Source organism: Cervus canadensis, chromosome 1 (genome assembly GCF_019320065.1).
Source record: "Cervus canadensis isolate Bull #8, Minnesota chromosome 1, ASM1932006v1, whole genome shotgun sequence".
Classification (NCBI taxonomy): Eukaryota; Metazoa; Chordata; class Mammalia; order Artiodactyla; family Cervidae; genus Cervus; species Cervus canadensis.
In genome coordinates this window covers 15,875,674-15,897,247 of record NC_057386.1, presented here as the reverse complement: position 1 = coordinate 15,897,247, position 21,574 = coordinate 15,875,674, and the positions used below count along the sequence as shown (strand labels likewise).

Below are 21,574 nucleotides of genomic sequence, written 5' to 3'. Positions count from 1 at the left end.
TCAACTGTCAGTAGTTTTGAGGGGATATTCACAATGGTTTTATCAGCTCAGAGAATGGCTGGGAGAAACAAACTTGGGAGTAGGGATCAATGAATGAATGAATAACAGAGAGAGCCAGAAATGACTGAGAGAAAGATATCCATAATGGGGAATAGTGGAACATCTTTAATATTTCTTCAAGTATCTAACAACCACATGTCATCACCATTTAGGGATAGATAAATAAGTTGAAAACATTAAAGGAAAGCTGATTGAGAATAGATGGAAGATTCAAAGCCCCTAGCTCAGAATCAGTGCCAGATGTAAGGTTCACCAAAAAAACAAACAAATAAAAACCCTGACTCTTTATAAATGGCATTTTTACCACGCTTGTAAGAAAGCATCTGAAGACCTAAAAACTGGATAATATATTTGTCGTGGTCAGACACTGTGTTTGAAGGACATGGGACAAACACTGTTGTTCTTCTTACTAATAATGAATCAAGCATTCAAATCAGGAAATATAAATTTAAGGTGAACACAAATACTCTAGTAGAATATATAGACTTTCACTGGGGTCTAGGTCACAATTTTTCTAAGTTCTGTGTCATTGTCTGAATTTTTATGCTTTGTATTACAGCTGATGGAAATGTTCCTCTGAAAAAAGTGATGAGTGATATCAAGGCAGTTACAGGCAAGTTAAAAGTTATAAGATTAAAATCCTAACTCCCCTATTCTATCACCCTGCCTTTCCACTTTTTGAGATCAGTATATCCTAAATTTTATGTTGCTTATTCTTCTTTTGAAAAATCATAGCTTTATTATCTAGGTGATAATGCAACAGACATAGTGTTTTCATTTTGCTTCATTCCACACTATAAAAATGCTCTCATAAATGTGCAGTATTCTGTAATCCTAACCCTAATAACATTCTAACCGTAAAACAAGTTCTATATTTCATTTTTCATTTAAAGATAATTATGTATTTATGATTTTGTAGTTTATTATTGTGGTTTATTTCTTTTCATTGTTATATAAATGTTCTACTTGCAAATATGCCATAATTTATTTATCCAGTCTCCTGTATATGAATATTTATATTATTAGGCAGGAAAATGAAATTAATTGGAAAGGAAGAAGTAAAATTGTCTCTCTTTGCTGATGAGGTGATCTTATTAATAGATTTATATATAAGATATATATATATATATATATAAAACCATGAAGACTCCACCAAAAACTGTCAGAACCAATAAATTCAGTAAAGTCACAGGATACAAAATCAACATATAAAAATCAGTTGCATTTGGAGTTTGATATCACCAAGATGATAAAGTAGGTGACCACACTCTCCATCCCACCACAAAGATCAACAATTAATTAGATATCCACCAACAGAGCAGTTCTAGGAGAGCTCAGGAGTCCGCTTAAGAAACTAAAGCAACCCAGTGGAGTTTAAACCTGAGAATAACTATGTTAAAGGGGTAAGAACAACTTGATTTTGCCTCTATCAGCACATCCCCTTGGTGGCACTGTCAGCACATAGAGGGAGCTCCCCAGATAGAAAGAGTTCTCCCAGCAGGAAGAGAAGAATGGGGTAAATGACTAGCTTCTCCATCCTTTCAGGGAACTTCACAAAGGACCTGCTTTGAGGACTTCCCCTGGCAGTTCAGTGGTTAAGACTTCAGGCTTCCACTGCATGTTTGATCCCTTGTCAGGAACTAAGATCCCACATGCCACATTGCAAAAACAAATGAACAAAAATCATAGGACTTGCTTTGTTTTCATTCTACCCAGAGACCCAGAGAGGTACAAAGCTGAGACACACAGAGACAGCTAGGAATAAAGAAGAAGAGTAGGGCTTACCACTAACAGCAACACAACAGGATCAGCTTCAGTCCAGTGCAGAGGACTCCTGCTTCCAAACACAGTCACATTACAAGGTACTGAGAATTAGAACATCAACATATAAATGCTAAATGGACACAATTCAGTTCATAAAATGAAGTATTATTTAGTTTCAAAAAGACATGAGGACTTCTGTGGTGGTCCAGTGGTTAAGAATCCGCCTGCCAATGCAGGAGATACGTATTCAATCCCTGGTCCAAGAAGATCCCACATACTGCAGAGCAGCTTAGCCTGTGCACCACACTGTTGAGCCCACATGCCTGGAGCCCATGCTTTGCAACAGAAGAAGCCACTGCAATGGAAAGCCCATGCACCACAGCTAAAGAGTAACCAATGTTCACGGCAACTAGAGAAAGCCCGCACACAGCAATGAAGACCTAGAGCAGCCAAAAAAAAAATTTTTTTTTAACTTAAAAAGATGAACACATCTGTTGTATCAATCTCTTCTTGAAAAAGAAAAAGAAATTAAGTACTGATATATTTTACAAGGTGGATTAACCTCAAAAACATTGTGCTAAGGAGTATAATCCAGACATAAAAGGTCACGTATTATATGATTCCATTAATAGGAAGAGGTAATAGATCCATAGGGTCAGAAAGTAGGTTCATGATTGTTAGGAACTGAAAGGAGGGTACAATGGGTGATGATTATTTATTGAACATGGGGTTTCCTTTCCAGGCAATAAAAATACCTGAAACTAGAGAGAGTTTATTCACAACATTGTGAATGTACTAAGTGCCACTGAATTGCACACTTTAAAATAGTTAATTTTACATTATGAGAATTTCATCTCAATTAAAAAAAATCAACCAGCCACAAAAGTGGTATACAAAGATAGGAAGATGCACTGGAAACAATCTAGTCTGGTAGGATAAAGTACTTACAATGACATTATTTGAAATGCGAACCAGTGATAGTAAAAGGTAGATTTACTTTTAATTGGTGTTATTATTATTTCTAAGTTCTCTACAAATAATATATACCCCCTATGACCTGTTCCCAGGGTGGACCTCTCCCACAGCCCCTATCCTCCCAATATGTCAGTGAAAATAATATGTGTATGATTTCATTTATAAGATTTGAAAAGAAGCAGAGCTAAATGACAGTGATTAAGCATGCCAATTAGATGATAAATGTATAAAGAAAAGCAGGAAATCATTGTCCAACTCTGTAATGACTTATATGGGAGAATAATTTAAAACAGAGTGGATATATGTATAACTCATGCAACAGAAAGTAATAAAACACTGCAAATCAACTATACTCCAATAAAAAGTTTTAAAGTAAGTAAATAGTTCCAAAAATTTTTTTGTATTATAGTTAGTATAGCATAATGCAGTCATTCTCATTAATTTCAAAGACATTGGAATATCTAGAAAAATACTAAATCATATTTAGTAGCCTCCATTTAAGAAAGTATGGGACTATGTGCTACATAATTGTACTTACGACCAATCTACTTCAAACCAAGTGTGAGGAAAACGATTAAAGGGGAATAGTTTTAACTCAGTTCTGGAACTTTCATGTTCCCTTCCAAATTAATTTGTAAGTTTAGGTATAGAAATATAATATAACTGAAACCCAAACCATCATTTTATTTTTACACAAAAGTTCCTTTGAGTACATTTTCAGAGACCATCCTAAAAATCTCTCATATATTATACAATTAAAGAAAATGTTTCTCTAAATAGAAATGCCTTCAAATAGTTCATTATTCATGTAAATAAAGTTATCAGTGCTTTGATGTTAAACAAAAAAAAAATGAAATCATTGTCCAAAAACTAAGGATATAATTACCTCTTAAGGAATACTGTGAATAGGGTTTGAGAAAGATAGACTTCCAGAGTGCTATCAATGTTTTTCTATTTCTTTACCTAGATGGTAGTTACAAGGGTGTTGTTACAAGTGTTTGTGTCTAATTGTCCCAAGTCAGTCTATATTATCGGTATTAATTTTTTTTCATTTAGTTCAGTTCAGTTCAGTTGCTCAGTCATGTCCAACTCTTTGCGACCCCGTGAACCGCAGCACACCAGGCCTCACTGTCCATCACCAGCTCCTGGAGTCCACCCAAACCCATGTCCATCGAGTCGGTGATGCCCTCCAACCATCTCATCCTCTGTCATCCCCTTCTCCTCCTGCCCTCAATCTTTCCCAGCATCAGGGTCTTTTCAAATGAGTGAGCTCTTCGCATCAGGTGGCCAAACTACTGGAGTTTCAGCTTCAACATCAGTCCTTCCAATGAACACCCAGGACTGATCTCCTGTAGGATGGACTGGTTGGATGTCCTTGCAGTCCAGGGGACTCTCAAGAGTCTTCTCCAATACCAGTTCAAAAGCATCAGTTCTTTGGTGCTCAGCTTTCTTTGTAGTCCAACTCTCACATCCATACATGACCACTATGGAAAAACCATAGCCTTGACTAGACAGACCTTTGTTGGCAAAGTAATGTCTCTGCTTTTTTTTTTTTCATTTCTTAGTAGCAATTCCTATATCTTCTAAAATATTTTCTAATAATAATATACTTCAGATCTTCACCACTGAAAAGTAAAAAATCAATATCAGGAATAAACAAACTACTGCTCATAGACCAAATCTAGCCCTCTGTTTATAAAGAAAGTTTTACTAGAACACAGTCACAGTCTTCTTTTATCTATTATCAATAGCTATTTTAGTGCTACAACAGCAGAATTGAGTAGCTTATATAGTCTCTGTTGCAGCTACTCAGTTCTGTTGTAGCATTAAAATAGCCATTGTGTGAAATGATAAAAATTAGGATAATGGTCAAACACTTTAGCAATTTTGGGGAAAGCAGAGCAAAATTAGGTTAACTCTCCATTCTAGTTTATAAAGCAACTATCTAAATCCTCAGTTTACTGAGAACTGTGGTTTCTTATTCTCAGTGTTATGAAAGCAGGTCTTTCCTTAGGGCTATAAGTTCTAATTCTCTGCCCACTCTTGACTCCACTAGGCAGATTTTATTGTGCCTTTATCTTTTACCTAGCAGCTGGGGATAGTGATGTATAAACATGAACAATTTTGTTTCATATCTTTAAGTAGTTAGATAATTATTAATATTGTCAATTATACTCACCATTTCTGTTTTTGAAGGAGAAAAAATTAATGTAGAAGATCTGAAAAATATTCTGGAAGGTCTCGGGATAGAATTCACACCTAAAGAATACTCGGAGCTGGTGAAAAATCTGCCAATTGATGGTAAGCATTTCAAACAAGATTAGAACTTTTGAGAAAGGTTAGTCTTAGGTGTTTAAAACAACTTAATAAAAAAACTATACCTACTAGATATCCTAATTTAAAAATCACAGCAAAAAGAATGTAAGAAATTTTAGTGTGACTTTGTCTTTCCTTTGGAAAATGTAATTCTTTCTTTGGGAAACTCTAAATACCAACTCTGTTTTCTTGAATCCTGCCATTGGATACAAAAATTCCTTTTATTATATTTGGTTCCACCCTCAGAACTAAAAGTTAAACTGAGAGATGTAAGGAAGAATGTGAGGATGGGAGAAATAGAAGAGTAGGAGAATGAAGAAAAAAGTCAAAGAAAAGTGAAGGGAAGATATGTTCATGTTCCAGTTAAGGTGTTTGCTGCTAATTATTGGTTCTACGGTCAGACACAGCACTCTGAGAGTTTTCTTCTGTCCATAGTTTCAAAATCACTGGAGGGCAAAAATCAAAGTTATTTCTAAGACAAATCATTTTAAAGCATTTTTGTGAAATTATACCTTTGTATTGTCTCTCTTCAATTTCTGTATCCCTTTATCTGTGATGTCAATTGTGCCTTTTCTTACAGATGATGGGAATATATATGAAAATAGATTGCTAGATGGTGTGAAATCTTTCAATGGTAAGAAGCATGATGAGAAGAAAGATAAATAAGATTCTTCTGCCTTACATTTGCATTAATATTATTGTCTAATTATTCTCTTGTGGATCTAACCACCTCTCACGTGAACTGATTCTTTATTTTTTGTTTTGAGTGTAGGTGCTTTTTTCAAATAGTCTTTCCTGCTTAGTAAACTTTGGCTTTTGTTAAATTTATTTGCAAAGCAAATCTAAAGTTGGGTCTATATAGAAAATGTGAAGTAAAGAATTGGCAGTAGTTTTGGGCATTCCATCATTGTAACTCACTGGAGAATGAATTTGTACTTTGTTAAGATTGTCCTCAAGACCATGCAGAAATTACAATTCTAATTCTAATTCACATTGTGCACTTGAACATTTTGGATCAGTGATATTTTTGCTGATAGTCCTGGTTGTATGGAAATTGAAATTTTCTCTATTGGAGAAGTCATTAAATTTCCCTTGTGTTTCCAACTGTTTCCTTAGGTGGAAAGGTTGATGTCAGTAATCTGGAAAATGTTTTGGGAAACATGAAAATCAATTTCCCAGATAACAAGCTCAAAGATTTGTCACAAAACCTACCAGTTGATGGTGAGCATTACAGATGATATTAGACCTTTTAAAGACATTTAGACTTACAAGCTTATGTTTGAAAATTTCTGGCACTAGATCTGTTTTGGTGATAATATCACTTTTTAAATCTTCAAAAAGAGCCTAGTCCTAACATAAGAGACTATTTTGACTTAGTGTGTTTTTAGTGACCTCAGCATGCAAGATGGTACATGTGCTAGAGTGAGTTATAGGAGTCTAATACTTTACTTGAAAGAAGCAGAAGAAGAGCTTATTACCCACAGAGAAGAGATTGCTAATTTCAGATTAAGTATATGATTTAAATTTATTTTAAAAATCATGTCACCCAGCTATACATTCCTATTGGAGGGGGTAATTGAGAGAACGTGACTCAAGGCAATTGGACTCAAGGCAAACTGGACTCCAGGCAATTGGAGGATCCTCACCGCCTCCCTTGTGCTTAGAACATGCACCATGTCCACTGTTCCCCCAGTGAGAGTTGTGTTCAATGAAAGAGCCTTGAGAGAGCAATGTGTTGTTGAATCCCATCTGGACAGTATACATGACTAAACCCAGTTAAAATTTCTATATAAACTTTTGAGATTCCGGTGGGCAGTGCAGAGGTCTACTTGTCTTGTGGTCACCAAAGGCAAGCCTCATATGTAAGTTTCCTTGCTTAGAAACCTTTTAGCCACCCATCTGGAGTGGTCTGCTCTTGCTTTGGTCTTCCGCTGCCCTCAGTGTACAGGTGACTGGTTTCAGATTTTACCTGGGAAGCTCCTTAGGTTTCAAACCAACAGTTCCTTTATACACTTGCAAATTACCAACTTCCTTATCCCTTCCCCTGTGTTTTGGCACGTGCTCACATTATTCATTCCTGACCTTATCTCTGTCTACATTAAGAACCTTAAACAGCAATATTTTATCTTCCTTTATTTTATTTATTTGTCGCTGTGCTGGGTCTTTGTTGCTGATGGCAGCCTTTCTCTAGTTGCTGTGAGCAGGAGCGTCTCTTACGGTGTGCGGGCTTCTCATTGCTGTGGCTACTCTTTTGGGGTACCACCGGCTCAGTAGTTGTGGCTTGCGGGCTCAGTTCCCCATGGCATGTGGGATCTTCCCAGACCTGGGATCAAACTCATATCCCCTGCACTGGGAGGTGGATTCTTTATCACTGGACCACCAGGGAAGTACTCTTTGTATTTATTTATTTTTTTAGTGGAGGATAATTCTTCACAATGTTCTGTTGGTTTCTGCTGTACAACAGCATGAATCAAGCGTGTGTATGCTTAGTAGCTTAATTGTGTCTGACTCTTTGTGACCCGTGGACTGCAGCCCACCAGGCTCCTCTGTCCATGGGGATTCTCCAGGCAAGAATGCTGGAGCGGGTTGCCGTGCCCTCCTCCAGGGAATCTTCCCAACCCAGGGATCAAACCAGGGTCTCCTGCATTGCAGGCAGATTCTTTACCAGCTGAGCTACCAGGGAAGCCCCAATCAAGCATAAGTGTACATATGTCTTCTCCCTCTTGAGCCTTCCTCCCTCCCACTTCAGTTTATTAACATTCATATAATGCCCCATTTTAATCCTCTTACATAACATTTACTGTGCCTACCTTCCCAGAGTCCAGAACTTCTCTGTGTCCATGTCTCTAGAGAATATATTTCTGGTTTTTAGGGAATGGGCAGGGGGGCAAGAGGAGAAGAAGTGATGGTGGAATGGAATTTGTACAAAATGGGAATAAAGGAAGGGATAATAACTAGCAGAGGAGGGGAAGGTTGTTAACTTGCCTGTGTGTACTGACTTGCCAGCAGTCCTCTTGATGTTCATTCCTACACCTTACCCAATACTCTGTATCTTGAAACTTTTTAGGATTCTTCTTTGTGAATTATGCCGCTTTTCATTAGTGTCCCCTCATAGGCTTTTAGGTTCTAGTTTCCTCAGCTTTGCTGAATTAGTTACCACTCTCCTACTTGCTTTCTAATTTTCAAATGTTTGTGAAGTCTCTTGTTCCTGAGGATTTCGTCTCCCATGTTGTTGTCTTTTGAGTACATTTATTATTACTTTCCTATCATTTTAGTGAGGTTCTCAGGGAGAGGAGGAAATAAATACTTGTGGGTAGTAAAAGCATTTTGAAAAGCTACCCTAGTTAATTTAATTGATCAAATTTAAATAACTAAATGCATGCCGAGATTCCCATTTAAAAATTGGACGGTGTAAAGCTTTTTAATCCTCAGGCTAGAGGCACCCTCATTATGTACATAAGGAGCAAAGATAAGCATTTGTAAACCCAGATAGTATTCTACTTTCTTCAATGTATCACATTATCTTTCTATACATAATTAGCTGTTATACCTTTGGTGTTGAATCTGTGAAACCAGAACAGATTTTCCTTACTCTCTCTGATAGGAAAGCTAAGAGAAAGATCAAAAGCTTTTTCTCACCTAGACTTAGTGAAATCAGTAATAAATGAAGGCTCTGTGAGCACAGGAACCATGTCTATGCTGCTCACTGTTGTGTGTGTGTACTCAGTCGTGTCTGATTCTTTGCAACCCATGGGCTGTTGTATCCCTCAGTAACTAGCACAATGAGTGCTAGCACAATGAGATCTTTGACACCTGTAAGTACTTGTTGAGTGAATGAGAAATAGAATTAACTAGATAATATGTTAATTTAGCAACTACTCAAGACTCTCAGCAAGAATTTTCAGTTGTGTTAATCAATAGGTGTTAGCTGATTGTTATCACCAACATGGAAATTTAATGTAAAATTACATTGTGCTATATGTAGCAAGAGACCCCAAAGCATAAATCTGATAACTAAATATATAGGGAGAATGTACTGGAAACTACCCCAAGGGAAGAATAAGATTCCATAATAATGAATAGTATACTGTTTTTTTTTTTTGGTAAGAAAATACAAATAATGTGCAGAGTTTCTAGATTTTTTTTTTCTTGGCCTAAAATGTACTACATCTGCAATTCTGGGAAATTATACTGATTAAAGGGATAATTCTCATTATGTTCCATTCTACTGTTTAATTTTAAAGTGTTTAATATTACTATGGGCAACCCTAACTTGTCTGGATGGGATACATAATAAATAGACATATTTTTTAATTTAAAGACTCTCATAATCTTTGATTATGTAATGAACATTACTACTAGAAAAAAATAGAGTAGATTAAGCTAACTTGGGGATGATAGTATGGGATAGTGTTAAGTGGGGAAATAGGTAGACTTAAAGTTCCAAACTGAAAGTTTTTACTCTTGTTGCTGGAATCTGATATAGTAGAGTCATACTATATCTGATATAGTAGAGTCACAAGAACAAACCCGAGGAGTGAAATTTTCATGCGCATGCACTCAGAGACTGAGATACTAAGAGGGAAAAGAGAATAAATAATGAAATTAATGCTTAAATACTTTAATAATCTTTTTGAATCAGTCTACAATTGTGTCTGTCTAAATTGTGGCTTATTTTTTAGTGTTTGGCAAGACTGATCTGCATAAATTGCTAAAAGAAATAAAGAAAATAACAGGTGAGCAATACATTTTGTGACAAGATATAAAACTAAAATGCAAATACTCCATGTTTACATACAGATGTAAAGCTGTTTTCTTATTTTGCCATTGATTTTTAACTTCTGTTTTTGTAACAATTAAAGTTGACTCTAATGACATGAAGATTATATTGGATTATTTATGTTTTGGCAAAACATATAAAAAAGACATATCACTATTTCTCTATAACAAGTTTTGTATTCTCTGAAACTTTTTTATTTTGTGATTTATTTCAATGGCCAAATCACCTATTCATTCATTCAAAATACTTATCTCACATTTACCATAACCCAGTAAATTTTAAAGTAGGATTTTGATAGAAATACAAATAATGTGGTCAGTGAAGATAATTCATCTTATAATTCAGACAAAGTGAGAGAAACACAAATTCTAACTGATGGTTAATACAATTTAGATTAGGTAGCTGCCTGTACATAACTTAGATCACTTTGCCTCCAATATATCCCTTTGCCATGAGCTGGGTTAACTTCTTTGAGGTCCTTAAGAGCATTAGAAATAAGTATTTTGTTTAGAATCAAAGAAATAACTTCCAAAAACTGTAGAAAACCCTGTACAAGCTTTAGACACTTCATCATTTGGAGTCAGTAAGCAATTCTCACCTGTAACCATTCTCATCTTTTAAAGGAGAAAAACTTGAAGCCAAGGACATACACAAAACACTAAAAAACCTGGGGATAGAGCTCACAAATAGGGAAATCTGGGATCTGTTGAAAATGTTGCCATTTGCTGGTAGGTATTTGATGTATGTATCTGTATATGTATCTCTGTGCTTGTATAAACTTCATTGTGAGAACATCATAAAAATGGGCCCTTCTGGTTTTGTATAAAAATCCAAAACACAAAAATACCAATCTTTAGCTGTAAAGAAATTAGGCCTTTAACATTTAGTTTTATCATTTTGAAAAGCTATATCATCAAACCTGAGTCCTGCCATTAAGTGAAATAAGTCAGAAAAAGAAAGACAAATACCATATGACATCACTAATATGTGGAATCTAAAATATTAACACAAATGAACGTATCTACAAAATAGAGTCACAGATATAGAGAGCAGCCTGTGGTTGCCAAGGGTGAGGTGGCAAAGGGGAAAGGATGGATTGGGAGTTTGGGGTTAGCAGAGGCAAACTATTACATACAGAATGGATAAGCAACAAGGTCCTACAGTATAGCACAGGGAAATATATTCAATATCCTTTAATAATTGATAATGGAGAAGAATATGAAAAAGAATATATATATGTACAATTGAATCACTTTGCTCTACAGTAGAAATTAGCACATTTTAAATCAACTATACTTCAATAAAATAAAGTTTTTAAAAAATATTACTCAGAAATGAATGATGCATTAGTAGGGCAATGTGAAAGAAAAGTCTAAATTAGCAAGCAGGTGGCGCTTATGGTAAAGAACCCATCTGCCAATGCAGGAGACTCAGGAGGCATGGGTTGGATTCCTTGGTCAGAAAGATCCCCTGGAGGAGGGAATAGCAACCCACTCCAGTATTCTTGCCTGGAGAATCCCATGGACAGAGGAGCCTAACGGGCTACAGTCCATAGGGTCGCAAAGAGTCAGACATAACTGAAGTGACTTAGCATGCACAGAGAAAGAAAAAGGAGAACTCAGAGTGGGGAAAGAGGTAACATCTGTTTCAGTGGAGAATGTGGATGTAGAAAATGTAGGAATATAACTTAAGACAAATTTTTAAAGTATGTAATTAAGAAATTATGTTCTTATTACCTTTTTTTTTTTACTGTCCATGTAACTCTATTTTACCTTAAATGTGTCTTATTTTACAGATGATAAAAAGGTAGAGAAAAATGATTTGCTCGATCACATCAAGACTTTTCCTGGTAAGTGAGAATCACAATAAGAGGGAAAGTAAAACTAAGACTTGCAGTTTTACCTTAATTTTCAAAAGGCTTATCATTCCACAGTAATTAGATCATTGATCTTATTATCCATTAACCTATAGGTCTCCTTTAGATGCAATTACATCTAATGTGATCATTTATAGTTCTCTGATACAACAAATTTCATATATACATAGGCAACTTATAATACATAAAAATAGCATTTGGGATTAATATATAAATAAAATTGTATATAATTTACATAATGTATAATTAAGTTCCTTCTAAATACACCTTTCTTGAAAACTATAGAAAGGGCCCCTGAAATGAACCACAAATATATTCTTGACTTCCACAGTAAGTCTTTATTGTGGAAAGTGCTGAAGACATTCCACATGTAACCCTAAACAGTTTTCTTTTTTTTAGTCATTATGCAAAGGATTATTTCATCTAGTTGCAATTGGTGCATGAATATAACCAGCATTTTTAAAAAATACCAGTTCCTATTTTTTATCACTTCATTCTTTCCTAAGGTGGGAAATGTCATGTCTCTAAACTGGAAACCATCCTGGAAAACTTGGGTTATAACCTGGAGAATGAGGAAGTTGAGGACCTGAGGAACCACCTGCCAGATGATGGTGAGCATGTAGTCATGGCTTTAGGGAAACTGAGCTCCTCTAATAAAACTTCCAAATGTGTTCATCTGGGAAATTTTATTATCTCAGATTATTAATGTTTAAATCAAAGATCAGTAATCTGTTAAGCAGTGATTCCTGCCTGAAGGGCTAAATTTTGATGGCAGTGAGAAAATTGACAGACCTAAGAAGCAGGTAGAGAAATGAAACAGAGGAGCACTTTAAAGAAAAAAAGCCAAAGAAGAAATTTAAAAACCAGTCAGAAAAAAAAAAAAATGTAAGAATCTCTTAAATCACCATAAAGTTGCAAGAGAATTCCAGAAAATCATCTACTTCTGCTTCCCTGGGGCTTCCCTGGTGGCTCAGACAGCAAAGAATCTGCCTGCAATGTGGGAGACCCAGGTTTGATCCCTGGGTTGGGAAGATCCTCTGGAGAACGAAACAGCAACCCATTCCAGTATTCTTGTCTGGAAAATCCCATGGGCAGAGGAGTCTGGCAGGCTCCAGTCCATGGGGTAGCAAAGAGTCAGACACGACTGAGTGATTGATACTTTTCACTTTTCACTTTCTATTTCATTGACTACACTAAAGCCTTTGACTGTGTGGATCACAACAAACTGTGGAAAATTCTTAAAGAGATAGGAATACCAGACCACCTCACCTGCCTCCTGAGAAACCTGCAGATCAAGAAGCAACAGTTAGAACCGGATATGGAATGACAGACTGGTTCAAAATTGGGAAAGTGATATGTGAAAGCTGTATATTGTTGCCCTGCTTATTTAACTTATATGCAAAGTACATCATGAGAAATGCCAGGCTGGAGGAAGCACAAGCTGGAATCAAGATTTCCAGGAGAAATATCAATAACCTCAGATTTGTAGATGACACCACCCCCATGGCAGAAAGCAAAGAGGAACAAAAGAACCTCATGGTAAGTGAAAGAGGAGAATGAAAAAGCTGGCTAAAAATCAGTATTGAGAAAACTAAGATCATGGTATCTGGTCCCATCACTTCATGGCAAATAGATGGGGAGAAAAATGGAAACAGTTATAGACTTTATTATGTTTATTTTGGCTCCAAAATCACTGCAGATGGTGACGAAAGCCATGAAATTAAAAGACTCTTGCTCCTTGGAAGAAAAGCTATGATAAACCTAGACAGCATATTAAAAAGCAGAGAGACTTTGCCAACAAAGGTCCGTAGAGTCAAAGCTATGGTTTTCCCAGTAGTCATATACAGATGTGCGAGTTGGACCGTGATGAAAACTGAGCGCCGAAGAATTGATGCTTTTGAACTGTGATGTTGGAGAAGACTCTTGAGAGTCCCTTGGACTGCAAGGAGATCAAACCAGCCAATGCTAAAGGAAATTAGTCCTGAATATTCATTGGAAGGACTGATGCTGAAGCTGAAGCTCTAGTACTTTGACCACTTGATGCAAAGAGCTGACTCATTGAAAAAGACCCTTATGCTAGGAAAGATTGAAGGCAGGAGAAGGGGACAACAGAGGATGAGATGGTTGGATGGCATCACCGACTCAATGAACATAAGTTTGAGCAAACTCCGGGAGATGGTGAAGGACAGCGAAGCCCGGCATGCAGTCCATGGAATCACAAAGAGTCGAACACCACTGAACGACTGAACAACTACAAAAGTACACAAATTAGATGAAGGAGTCAGCAAAGATTTTTGGTGGGTGTGGAGTTGGAAACATGAAGAAAGTGCTGTGTAAGGGTTGCTTGTGGAAGTAGCCAGCTACAATATTTTAGGCAGGTGAACACATTGATATTACAGTTTCTATTGTGTATGAATCCTGTAATATTAATAGTAAGGTGGCCAACCATCATAGTACTCCTAGATTCTAAAGTAGAACATGCCAAGTGGAAAGTAAGTCAGTCAATGTTTTTAAAACTTCCTATCACCATTGTGTATAGAATTCAATATTTTATACTATAATTTTGTGTTAACTTAATTCTTCAATTCCATGCCCAGCTGGGGTTTATTGATAGAATAACTCAGGGTAAACTTCTGAATTTCAGTGTTTTGTTCCACAATATAAGGTCTTAGTAACATTTTCTGGGTCTAATGAAAAATCTGTGTCTTACTTGTACTTTATCCTACAGATGAAAAGGTTAAACCAAATACTCTCATGCAAAATGTTGAGTCATTCAAAGGTGAGTGAAAGTTTATACAGAAAAATCATTATAACAATATGTTGATGCTTTTCTGTTTTGCTTTTAAATATTTATTCCTATCATACTGACATCATTAGTTCTTTTAGTATATTAATGATATCTTTCATTCTGTGATCCACATTAGTTTGGGGTGTATACTTTTTAGCACAACTATTATTTATCATGTCTTGGTAAAATATCTTGTATTCTCTGAATTTTTTCAATAGTGCATATCACTTTTCCATCATCTAAACAGCCAAAAATCTATGTTACCACAATAAGTGGCAGAAAAAAACATTGGCATAAATCTTTTTATGAATAACATTACATAGGAACTTCCCTGGTGGCTCAGACAGTCAAGACTCTGCCTACAATGCAGGAGACCCAGGCTCAATCCCTGGGTCAGGAAAATCCCCTGGAGAAGGGAATGGCTACCACTCTAGTATTCTTGCCTAGAGAATTCCATGAGCAGAAGGGTCTGGTGGGCTACAGTCCATGCGGTTGCAAATAATTGGACATGACTAAGCAGCTAACACTTTAACTTTTATTTTATCACATGGGCAAATTAAAAGTAATATGAACACTGTCATTACAAACTTATTTTTATAACCATTTTTATTAGTTGTTTTAGGCCTCTATACAGCTACCATTTCAGAGTGTCAATTTATCCCATTTTTATTAGTGTATTCAAAAAATTTTTCTCTCTAGAATTAAGACTGAGTTCTATCTGATACTTTCTTAGTCTTGACTTAGCATTGGCCAACCCTGTTTTTAATCTTGCAATTGAACTTAGATGATGTTCATAATTTAGATTCATTCATCATGCTTAAGTTTTTCATCAGTCATTATTTTCATCTTTTCCAAGGAGCCAAGATTAATGCTGATGAGGTAGATGGTGTTTTGAAAAACATAGGGATAGAACTCACACCTAAGGAACGCTGGAAGCTGCTTAAAACTGTACCACTTACTTGTGAGCATTTATGATACTATTTTTGTCCTCAGAGGAGCTTAGTGTGAGTGTATTTATTGTTGGGGTAGGTAGAAATCATTAAACATTTATTCAGTGTATATTTATATTCAACATGTTTAATGAGCACTTCTTTCTTTTTTTTTTTTTTTTTTTTTTTTATTAGTTGGAGGCTAATTACTTCACAACATTTCAGTGGGTTTTGTCATACATTGACATGAATCAGCCATGGAGTTACATGTATTCCCCATCCCGATCCCCGCTCCCACCTCCCTCTCCACCCGATTCCTCTGGGTCTTCCCAGTGCACCAGGCCCGAGCACTTGTCTCATGCATCCCACCTGGGCTGGTGATCTGTTTCACTATAGATAATATACATGCTGTTCTTTCAAAACATCCCACCCTCACCTTCTCCCACAGAGTTCAAAAGTCTGTTCTGTACTTCTTAATAAGCACTTCTTAGGTTATAGGATTAAAGACAAAAGTTCTTGCCTTCATGGAGGCTATTGTCAGAGATAGAGCTTATTCCATTGGGATTGAGCTTGAGAACATCATAAATGAATAAAGATTTTTAAATTGATTTTTTTAAATTTAATTTAGGATTTTAATCTTGAAATGTCTAATAGAGAAATAAGGGTGGAAAAAGAGGAAGTCGGGTTTAAAAGGGTCAAATCAGAGAGACTGAAAGTTTCAGCCTAGTAAAGAAAGTTTAGAACTTTCTCTACCCCTTCACTTTATTCTTAAAACCAAGGAAGATAAGGATGTGTGAATGAGAGATTAGATAAATCTAAAAGGCAAATCATGTAACATTATTGTCTTTATAAAATAATCTATTCTCTTCTTATGAATTGCTGTATCACATTTCTGTGTTAACAATAATGATTTCTCTTGTAGATGACAAAAAGTACTATCAAAAACGGTTGCTCCAGGATTTAAAGACTTTCCAAGGTGAGTGTTAAGAATAATAAGTCAAGTGAAAATGAAGTTTTTGACCTTTGTATTTCCTTTTGGAAGTCCTTTTAATTACTTAATAGTAGTAATAGCTAATTTCTCTTGAGTGTAGTGTCAAGCACTGTTCTAAATACTTTACATCTACTAACTCATTTAAGCCTCACAGAAATCTGTAAGTTAGCTTCTTTTGGGCTTCCCAGGTAGCTCAGTGGTAAAGAATCCACCAGCTCAGTGGTAAAGAGATGCAGGAAATGCAGGTTCAATCCCTAGGTTGGGAAGATCCCTGCAGGTGGAAATGGCAACCCATTCCAGTATTCTTGCCTGGAGAATCCCATAGACAGAGGAGCCTGGAGGACTACAGTCCATGGGGTTGCAAAGAGTCAGATTGAATGAGTGACTGAACACACACACTCTAGGTACTTTTCCTAAGTTAGGTACCATTTTACAGATGAGAGATGCTAACTCACTTGCCTACGGTCACTCCATTTGAACTTGGGAGGATCATGATTTGAACCTACATTCTTAACTGCTCTATTGTATAGAACAGTTAGGTTATTAATCTTTTTTATTCCCCTTTATGACTTACAGTTCAAGTTCAGATAACCACTAGGTTATTTCCTGGGAGATAATTTACTATTATAATGACAAGTTTCAAACTTGGTAGCCAGAATTGTGGCTAGCATTTCAAACATGTTTCTCTATTATTGATAGTAAATGAATGATGACTAATAAGTCTCATTCATTTGCTTTAGATGTCTGTGACAGATTTTAGCAGAGTGCCTCGTAACATGTAAAGGAGGTGTTTTTTTCTTCACAGTCCCCACCCTATCCCCTGCTGCCTTGGTTTTCTATTTTCCTTGAACATCTGCACTGCAACTCTGCTTTTCTCCCTCCCATTAGGGTTTGGTGCATAACACTTAACTAAATTATTTTTATTTTAGGCATAATTTTAATCTTTTCTCATTTCATCTCTTAATCAAGGAGGAAATGTTTTAGAAAATAAACTAGGAACCGCTTTGACAAACCTGAACTATGAACTTGAAAATAAAGAGTTAAATGATCTACGTAACTATTTGGAAATTGATGGTGAGTATTTAATTTACCACTTGCGACTCCTTTCAGAAGAGCCTTTGAAGTCTTCTTGTAGCATCCCACAGTATACTTGTTCAACTTCATTTAGAAAGTAAGAAATTCTTATAGAGTTATGATTTTCAAGGAGGAGAAATATAGCTTCTGATTATTATTAGTATTGTCAGCGATCCCAATAAGGGCATTGGTAGATCAAGATTCAACTAGGAAAAACAAAGAAACACTTCAGGAAAAAATAGCAGAAGCTACCAAAATAGATGTTGAAAAGGGTCGGAGATTGACAAAGTAAGAAGGTAAACAGGATTTGGAATTGTTTGACAGGTAATATACAAAGAGAGATTATCATTTTTCCGTTTAGCAATTACGAGTATCAGGTTGAAATTGTCAGTGATATCTGATTTGAGACCAATAATATGGCAGCAGAGAGGTGTCTTTTAGGTGAAAAAGGTCATTTAGGAAAAGCATTAAAGATCTGATTTAGCATGTTAAAACACCTTCTTTAGAATTCTATAAGATAGTTGAATATAAAAAAAACTTTCAAAAATCAACAAAAGTTTCTCTATGTAATAATGATAACTTAGAAAATTTCATGGGAAAAAAATGATCCTAATCCTAATAGCAATAAATATTTTGTCTGTATCTGATTATCCTTTGCATTTCAGATAGTGGAAAAGTTCCTCTGAACTCCTTGATGAACATAGCAAGTTTATTTTCTGGTGAGTGAGAAGTGATGATGAAAAGATATAAAATCAAGATCAATATGTACATGTCATATTTTAATTATATATTCCAATATTCTGAACATTCAGAAAACTAAGATCATGGCATCCAGTCCCATCACTTCATGGCAAATAGATGGGGAAACAGTGGAAACAGTGGCTGACTTTATTTTTGGGAGCTCTGAAATCACTGTAGATGGTGATTGCAGCCATGAAATTAAAACACGCTTACTCCTTGGAAGAAAAGTTATGACCAACATAGACAGCATATTAAAAAGCAGAGACATAACTTTGCCAACAAAGGTCCATCTAGTCAAGGCTATGGTTTTTCCAGTAGTCATGTATGGATGTGAGAGTTGGACTAAAAAGAAAGCTGAGCACCGAAGAATTGATGCTTTTGAGTTGTGGTGTTGGAGAAGACTCTTGAGAGTCCCTTGGACTGCAAGGACATCCAACCAGTCCATCCCAAAGGAGATCAGTCCTGGGTGTTCATCAGAAGGACTGATGCTGAAGCTGAAACTCCAATCCTTTGGCCACCTCATGCGAAGAGCTGACTCATTGGAAAAGACCCTGATGCTGGGAAAGACTGAGGGCAGGAGGAGAAGGGGACGACAGAGGATGAGATGGTCGGATGGCATCACCGACACAATGGATATGGGTTTGGGTGGACTCCGGGAGTTGGTGATGGACAGGGAGGCCTGGCGTGCTGCGGTTCATGGGGTTGCAAAGAGTCGGACACGACTGAGCGACTGAACTGAACTGAACTGAATATTCTGAAATTACACACATCTCATTTTACCAATATATTGATGTTTGTTTTTAAGTATATATATTTTTTAACTATCTACAGTTTTAGAAGTATTTTTTAAAAGAAGCCTATTTTATTATAAGCTGGCTGGCTTGTCCTCATTGTTTTAAGAGCACTAATTGAACCATTCTTTTGGCAAGGCTTACAGGAAACATCTACTTTAATTCCTTCTTGTGATGCTCTGCAGTTACAAAAGCTTTATTGTATCCTTTCTCCTCTGCAGTTACATCTGCAGCAAGTTAAGATACTGTTGTTTTATTATAATTTTTTAGTTTAGAATTGTTATATATGAAAATGTTCACTTATCATGTCTCCCATCTTTTTAAAGGTAATAAGATTAATGCCAAGGACACACAACTTTATCTGGAAAATATAGGTATTGAATTAACAAAAAGCGAAAGTGAGAAGCTATTGAACACACTGCCATTGGATGGTAAGCATTTCAGACATTGCAGTGAATTTTGGAGAATCATAGACTTATGCATTATGTGCATTACATTCTTGAAGTATAATTGTTTAACATCATATTAAAAGTTAAGAGGTGACATCAGCAAGGTGGCATGAAATTCATTCCTACTTTTTATTTTCCCTTTTTAATCAATGAATTAGACATCCACTCATGAACCAAAGTGCCTTTGTGGGCATTTTGGCCCCTAGCACCTCACTCCCAAGGACCCTGGAAGAGTCTTGCCCATTGGACAACCTCTGTCTGGGCTGTAGAACCAACAGAAACAGCAAAACTGCCTAGACCCCTCTCACCACTGTCAAAAATGGGCAAAACTCGGGTGAGTGTTGAGCTATGCAGGCGCACATACAGGAGCGTACTTGCAGGAGTCTAGCTTTCCAGAAGGGAAACCCCAGCACATCACTGGATAGAACAAAAAAAAAGAAAAGAAAAGATTTGTGTTAGTACGTGGCTACTCCAGCAAGGCAGGACCACCAGAGAAATCCACTATTCCCCACTAGACCCACTAATACTAAGCAGGAGCTCTGTGACTCTGGGGAAGGATATTGGGGAAAAGGCAAGAAAGAGTTTCAAAAATTAAAAGAGTTGAGCTCAGAAGGAAGTCTACTCATGAGCCTCTGGGAGTACCACACCCAGGGATCTCACTACGGGGTTCTCAGGCATCCCCAAGGTCTAAGTGCTAAAGCCTCCCCCTACCCACAGTCTGCTGCCAGCTTCTAGTGTGGTGAAGGAAGATGGTCCCCAGTAGGACCAGCAACCACAGCTTGTGAGCGAGGAAGAAACTACAAGAGCTACAGCATCACCTCCTGGGAAACAAGATTTACAGTAGCCGGCCTGGTGAATTTTAAGATTTAAAAGCTTAAAATTTGGCCACAAGAGGGAAGCCTGCATACCTTCACAAAGACAATGGAAAAAAGATAGTAACACCATAGAACATAATACCCCATCTGAAGGTAACAAGAAAAGTTAAGGAGATATCTCCTACTTCAAATGCAAAGGCAGCAACACGTAACTACAAGGATGATGAAAAATCAAGGGAATATAGCTTTACAAAGAATAATGGTAATTCTCTAGCAGCCAAGCTCAAAACCATGAATATTGCAATCTAATTGATTAAATAATTCAAAATAATTATTTTGAAGAAATTCATACAAAAAAATCTCAGAAAATTCAATGACATCAGCAATCAAATATATGAACAAAATAAGTTCTTTACCAAGAGGAAATTATAAAAAAGAACCAAACAAATTCTGGAGCTGAAGAATTCTGTGAATGAGATGAAGAAAGCAGTAGAGAGCATTGGTTGCAAGGCAAACCAGATGGAGAAAAGGAAAAGATGGCTTGGAGGACAGGAATTTTGAAATAACACAGAAGAGAAGACAGAACAAAGACTTTGAAAGAGCAAAGAAAGCCTATGTGAGCTATGGAATTCCATCAAAAGACAAATATTAGAATAATCAGGATTCCAGAAGGAGAAAAAAAAGGAGATTTCTTTTTTAAAAGAAATTCTGTTTTTAAAGAAATTAAAATTTTCTTTAAAATTTATTTAAAGAAATAAGAGCTGAGAATCTTCCTAAACCTGGAGAAAGACTTGGACATACAAGTCCACAAAGCTAATAGATCACTCTATCATCTCACTGCAGAGAGACTTTCTCCAAGCCACATATTGAAACTATCAGAAATAATGATATTAACTAGACTTATTGTGATGATCTTTTCACAATAGAGTTGACTCTTGAACAATATGAGGGTTATGGGCACCAATTCTCCATGCAGTTGAAAATCTGTGTATAATTTATAATCAGCCCCCCATATATGCAGAGGACTCAATCAACCATGGATCATGTAGTTCTGTAATATTTACTATTGAAAAAAATCCACATGTAGTATCTTTTGATATTGATTTCTAACAATTCCACGGTGATAAGATAACGGACTCTGAATGATTTCAATACCTTTAGACCATGAAATTTTTGCACCTTGCTTTATGTCCCTGGATATGTTCCAGTGTATCCTGGTTTTATA

At 36.3% G+C, this 21,574-nt stretch overlaps 1 protein-coding gene across 1 annotated transcript in view; it reads left to right on the top strand.

Moving 5' to 3' along the window:
* The window catches only part of EFCAB3 (EF-hand calcium binding domain 3), a 150,517-nt gene that overhangs the window by 3,672 nt on the left and 125,271 nt on the right, over positions 1-21,574 (top strand). Inside the window, exons 2-10 of the mRNA XM_043465601.1 lie at positions 9,798-9,851; positions 10,519-10,623; positions 11,691-11,744; positions 12,278-12,382; positions 14,500-14,550; positions 16,411-16,464; positions 17,449-17,553; positions 18,219-18,272; positions 19,412-19,516. Of these exons, the coding sequence (XP_043321536.1) occupies positions 10,608-10,623; positions 11,691-11,744; positions 12,278-12,382; positions 14,500-14,550; positions 16,411-16,464; positions 17,449-17,553; positions 18,219-18,272; positions 19,412-19,516 (544 nt within the window). The 5' untranslated portion in view covers positions 9,798-9,851; positions 10,519-10,607. The remainder of the gene's footprint in view (positions 1-9,797; positions 9,852-10,518; positions 10,624-11,690; positions 11,745-12,277; positions 12,383-14,499; positions 14,551-16,410; positions 16,465-17,448; positions 17,554-18,218; positions 18,273-19,411; positions 19,517-21,574) is intronic.